Raw genomic sequence first — 6,103 nt, forward strand, 5'->3', positions numbered from 1 at the left:
ATATACGTATATATATATATATGTATATATATATATGTATATGTGTGTGTTCTAAACCCTTCTCACACTATTGCAATGTTCTAAACAATGTTTCTAAACTAACGATCTAAAAGAGCACAGAATGTCATGATTTCAGCTCTCTGCCTCCTCTGCTTTTTGCCACCTGAGAGCGCTCTTGGCCACGCCCAATTATCCACTGCACAGTGAACAGCTGATCAGCTGCAGCAGGAAGTTTATCCTGCAGTGTGAACTGCACAACGGTGCAGCAGGTGCTAAATAAATTAAAATAATTTATTTTAAATAAAAAGTCCATGCCGATCGTGAGGGTCATCCATCAATCAGTCAATTGTGTCATGTCTAATCTTATTTTGAAAAACCGCAACAGAATGAGTCGGCGATGAACGAACTGTAAAGTAGTGAGGGACTACTGTAATCTGATTTCATTGTATTACTTTTAAAAACACTGAACAATGCAGCATGCCCTGTATTGCAGAACTGAGTAATATCCAAAAGGTCAGCACAAAAACAGTACAATCACAGTTGACAGTGGAGACAAGGAATCTTCAGAATGCGTTACCTGACTCCTGGATGAACACTGGGTACCAGTTCCATCTCAGACAATAATCCAGTCCAGTGGGACTGCTGGGGGAAGTCAACAATCACATCCTTCCCATTGGCACTGAAAGCTTGGTATAAGTATGGTAAATTTAAAAAACAATTAAGAGTGTGATGGAGTCATGAATGAAAAGAATACTATTCAGTTCACAAAAACACTATATCTGGACTTACCTTTCACTACTCCAACACTCCTGTGTGTGACTGAGCCCCACTTGTACTTTGGAGTTGTGACGGTGGGCTTTACCCTCACTTTATCACCAATCTTTATATGAGAAGGAGAACTTTGTAGTGGGAATCCTGGAAACATGAGAGTGCACAGAGGAAACATGAGTTTTTTCGTCTTGCTATTACTCCTAACTTTTAATCCAATTAAAAAGTATCTACCAGTTAGCTCAATGTGGATGTAGCGAACCCAGTACGTTCCTCCTTTTTGCTGCCAGTCACACTGAACATTTAAATCATGAAGTCCATCCCTGTCCAGCTTAATCACTTTCCCAACATCTCCATCATACACTTCCTCGTACGTTCTGCAGCACTTTACCATCATTCCCACCTGCAGGAAACCCATTAAATGTCATCCATCTCATTAAACCTCTCTTTAATACGGTTTTAGATCATATTTAAAGGCAGGTGCTTTTACCTGAATGTTTTCTCTCACATACACAGCATAATCGTCATTGCTTTGGAAATCTGACCTCTTCTTAAATGTCTGACTCTCAGTCACCACGGCTCCTGAGGACTAACATAATACAAATGAATCTATTAATAAATCATGCATGAAAAAAATTGAAAGGCTCACTTTGGTTAGTAATGTGTGAATTATAGAAGTCAAATTAAAAAACAATGCACCACAGAAAAAGTTGGCTCTGCCTCCTCCAGTTCCTCCAGCACCTCCTCATCTGAGTATTCATCAGACACAGTGTCAGCGTCTGATAGCTCCGTGAAGTGAATGTCTGGATGGTCGAGCAGCCAGCTTACCAGAGCTTCAACACCTGACATCACAGCTCAGTTATTCTCCTGATGTATATTTCACAGCGTGATATGAGAATAAACAAGTTTGTCATATACCTGGTACACCAGATGCACTGCCTGTTGTACCACACAACGACTTCAAAGCAAATTCAATATTCTTCCTTGGGAAGCCCATTTCCATGAGCTGGAGGACTATGGGTAATGGGGGTACAGGGGAGGTCTTCTGTTTCTTCTGCTTGGGCGGTTTGACATGTTGTATGGTGACAGGCGTGGTGGCCTCACTGGAGCTGCTCTCTTCAAACAGTGGAGAGGACGGGTGGGTAGATTCCACAGCCAGGAACTGACACACTGCCAGAGCTGCTGCCTACACACACACACACACACACACACACGCACGCACACACACACACACACACACACACACACACACACACACACAGATGATGAACAGATCAAACTAATGCAACGTGTTGGTCAAGTGCTGTTTTCCTGCTGACAATGACTTCAAACCAGCAAGTAGTGAAACTTGTAGTCAGATCTGTTTACCTCCATCTCACGCCTGTCAAAAATAGCTTTGATGGGGGAGGGCTGAGTGGCTGCAGAAAGTAGCTGCTGCAGGAGGAGCAAGGGGGGCAGTGGACCCTCAGGAGACAAGTCTCCAGCATCAGGAAAAGACACCACTGGGTCATCTACAACAATAAAAAGCCACAGAAATATGTTGTTCAAAGTGTTATCAAACTACAAATGCAATCAAATATATTTCACTATGGTCAAACAAAACCTTTATGGTTTGACCTCTAACTAGCAACAAACTACACACAATATGATACAGTTCATCTTAATAACTTCATACGTGCACAATTAAAATAAAGATGCTTTAAATGTATCTACAAATGCTGCATCTTTGTTTTAATTGAATACGACTTGTTAATTGGCCAAATTTACTCACATGTTCTAATAACTAGGACTGAGTTACTGAAAAATGTACTGTATATGTTAAAACTGAAATGGCTTACATGGATAAATTAGAAAATTGAACTAGAGACATTACCGCTGGGGTGGGGTCCGATGTCTGCAACTGCTGGCTGGGAGAGGATCTGCCTGAGTCTGTCCTGATGAGACAGCAGCGCCCGTCCTGCCTTCAAAATGTAAAGTCTTAGCTGTTGACAACGCAGCAAATGGATGTCCACCTGGTCAGCTGAAAACATACGCACAGTGTTTGGTTAAATCCACTCCTTTGTCAGTGTAAATTCACTAATCTTTCAAAACCTGATTGAACAATTAGGAATGTTAATGTGATGTTGTCCACCTGCTAACCCTCGACTGAGAGACCTCTTCATACGTTGTTTCTCTACTTTGCTTCCAGCTAAATTGACCAACTGAGCCCAAACTGCCAACATGGGCTCATTGAGAGGCAAGTTCTGCACATTCAGCAAGACACCAGGAAGCTAGGAAAAAACATCAAATAAAATCAGTTCAACCGTGTCGTTCATATTTTACACATTCAAGCATCTTAACATTCCCATACCGGTTTGAGATGGCTGAGCAAGCAAACCCTGCAGGTTCTCATCTCATAAAACTGGACAGTGATGCGTCCTTTTGGGGTAATGCGTGTGACGGTTCCTTCTCCGTACTCCTCGTGAATGACCTGCCCCCCCAGCCTGAGGCGCCCATCAATCCCGCCGATCACAGCCAGAACTGCCATCAGACTGCAGACTCTGGGACCCTCTGGGTCAGGAAAATACTCCTCCAAGATACACTGAAAGGCAAACATTTAGAAGAACCAGGTTTTACTCCAAAATTCATGAATAAAGTTTGAACGAAAGCACTATTCCAAGTTAACATCTTATAACACAGAAACTGAAGTATTGAGAGAGCAGCAGATCTTACAGCTTCAAACTGGCAGCCAGTCATAATATCTCCAATGGAGCTGAGCTGAGTGTTGATGTAATCGTTTATTAGACCTTTCCACTGACTGAGGAAGTGAAGAGTACGCAGGACAGTAACAATCTCCTCTGCCAGCGTGCTGCTGTGAGTGGCTGTCAGAGACGCCTGTGGGCGAGACTTTCTCCTCCTCACGCAACCCTCTGCAGAAACAATCCAACATTTAACACACACTACTACGAAACTGCAAGACTCCTGACTAAAAGCCTGATCTGTGCTGGCACCTCGGAGTAGTGGCAGATCTGATGAGCAGGTGCTTAGAAGGCTTCCCAGGAAACCAAACAACTTCTCTACCAGGAACTTCATGTCCTGAGAGCGCTCAGTCTTGTCCCATGAAGGCAGGACTGCCTGCAGGAGGCGCAGAGCCAGGATCTGGAAACACACGTTAGAAAAAAAATGAAAACTGAATAGGTTTTGTGATGTTTCATGCACAATGTTTCAAAGAGACTCGTGTATGTTCTCATGACATTTTTACCAACATGCTCCGGTAGCAAAACAACAAAAACATTCTGGGTTTTATTAGGACATTTCTTCCAGACATTGTTGTAATGACAAAAACAAGAACAGCATATGTCTTGCCTGTCCATGTCTGACATGCAGTGACTGCAACTTGAATTCAAGAGGAAACTGAGAGGACACAAATAAGACGACTAAACTTCTGACACTTTGAGAAGCTAGTGTGACATGTTCCCTCCTGCAGACCTTTCTATTTTAACAGAAGGGATCCAAAGTAAACATTGTTTTCCTGTATCCTGATGCACGCTCAATAATCCAGGTAGAAAAATCCAAAAAAGTTCAATCTGGTCCTCTGAAGGTCCAGAGGTTTTTTGTTTGTTTGTTTGTTTTCTTGTTTTTTGAACGTCCAGAGGACCAGATTGAACTTTTTTGGATTGTTTTCCTGTGTTTTCATTTCGATAGTGATTTCATATTTATAAATATCTTAAATGTAGACTAAAGCACAGAAAAGACACATGTTCCATAAACTGTATACTTTAGGGCTTAGAGTCTGGTTTTTACTAAAGATCCTAGCATAGCATGCATTTGTTTTTATAGGAACTTAAAAAAACGTTTTAATTTTGTTTCTTGTATTAACCAACGTGGTTGCTGTAACAGAGCAGCACGGCAGCGCAGTTGGTAGAGCTGCTGCCTCTCAGCGAGCAGGTCCCTGGTTCAAACCCTGGTCCAGGGGCCTTTCTGGGTGGAGTTTGCATGTTCTCTCCGTGCATGTGTGGGTTTTCTCCAGGTACTCCAGTTTCCTCCCACAGACCAAAAACATGCATGTTAGACTGATGGTAACTCTAAAGTGTCCTTAAGTGAGAGAGTGAATGGTTGTTTGTCTCTATGTGTCCCTGTGATGGACTGGAGACCTGTCCAGGGTGTCCCCCGCCTCTCACACAGTGACTGCTGGATATGGACATCAGTGACCCCTACGACCCAAAAAGGAAGAAGCAAGTGCAGATAATGGACGGATGAATGAATGGATGGATGGATAATTGTCTGTCTTACCTAAGGTGTCTCATAAACCTTGAATGAATTAAAGGCAATGCTTTTTTCAATTGCTTTTTAACCTGATAACAATTATTGTTTATTTTATTATATTTAGGAAGACGTACCACTTCTTTGAATATCAAATCATTTTTTTGAATGACAAAAATAAAGTAGGCAATTCCGATATATCACGTTAAGCTACCTGTCTCTGCAGAGTAACGGCATTGAAGGACTGGTACCCCTCTACTATTCGGAGAAGCAGGCCAATCCAAGCAGAGGTGCTAAGAGTGCTGCACATCTGTGGCAAAAGAGCAATGCTGCGAATGAAGCCCAGAGTACACCAGTTCCTGTGCTGCTCCCGAGACACCAATCTGTGAGAATGACAACCTGACAACAAAAAGCAGTCCAGTTAAAATGATGACCAGTAACATCTCTTGCAACAAACAAAACCCCTAAATTAACTAAGATATGATTACTTGTCTTGTCGTTCACTCCACTTTCCACAAGCATCCTCAATAGTCCACACAAAGTTCGCAAAGCGTCCGTTTGCAAAACATCTGCATAGATCCCAGCAGATAAAGCGAGCATCTTCAACAAATTGACTGTGCTGATGAGCATCATTGCGGTTGGGTGGCTGCTTTTCTCAATCAGCTCACCTTCTTTAAAACAAAACCAAAATAAAAATTAAAGTTTTTATTTAACACAAGTCTTATATGCGCAGGCACTTCTGTGGATACAGAGTAAACTAACCTGTGTCATCCTCAGTGTCTGAGTCTTCAGCTGTGGGCTGGGCAGCTGGAGGCGGCTCTGCAAGTTTCAGGTCATATTTGCCCTCCTTGCCCATCCTGTATGAGTTGGTGCTGCTCGTGTCCCATTGAACTCTGATCCATCCATCCTCACCCAGCTCTCCAATGACTCGGCCCAGACCTGGTGCTGGACCATCCTGGAACGTGCACAAAGTTAGATAGTTACCTCTAGGTCAGGAGCATTCAATTAAAATTTAAAGAGGTGCAGTCAGACAAAAATTTATAAGTCCAAGGTCCGTAAGTCCAAATATTTAATGTGAAACATATATATATAT

The 6,103-nt window shown here is 42.4% G+C and overlaps 1 protein-coding gene across 1 annotated transcript in view; it reads right to left on the reverse strand.

Moving 5' to 3' along the window:
- herc2 (HECT and RLD domain containing E3 ubiquitin protein ligase 2) overlaps positions 1–6,103 on the reverse strand; it is a gene marked incomplete in the record, with an annotated part of 472,599 nt that overhangs the window by 242,181 nt on the left and 224,315 nt on the right. The window contains 15 exon segments of the mRNA XM_037698316.1: positions 578–686; positions 790–915; positions 1,003–1,171; positions 1,259–1,357; positions 1,468–1,610; positions 1,687–1,954; positions 2,137–2,279; positions 2,642–2,788; positions 2,900–3,038; positions 3,119–3,349; positions 3,481–3,677; positions 3,759–3,906; positions 5,225–5,409; positions 5,499–5,681; positions 5,773–5,965. Coding sequence (XP_037554244.1) covers positions 578–686; positions 790–915; positions 1,003–1,171; positions 1,259–1,357; positions 1,468–1,610; positions 1,687–1,954; positions 2,137–2,279; positions 2,642–2,788; positions 2,900–3,038; positions 3,119–3,349; positions 3,481–3,677; positions 3,759–3,906; positions 5,225–5,409; positions 5,499–5,681; positions 5,773–5,965 — 2,480 coding nt within the window.

Source organism: Nematolebias whitei, chromosome 3, assembly GCF_014905685.2.
Source record: "Nematolebias whitei isolate Nwh7 chromosome 3, NemWhi1, whole genome shotgun sequence".
NCBI classification, from domain to species: Eukaryota; Metazoa; Chordata; class Actinopteri; order Cyprinodontiformes; family Rivulidae; genus Nematolebias; species Nematolebias whitei.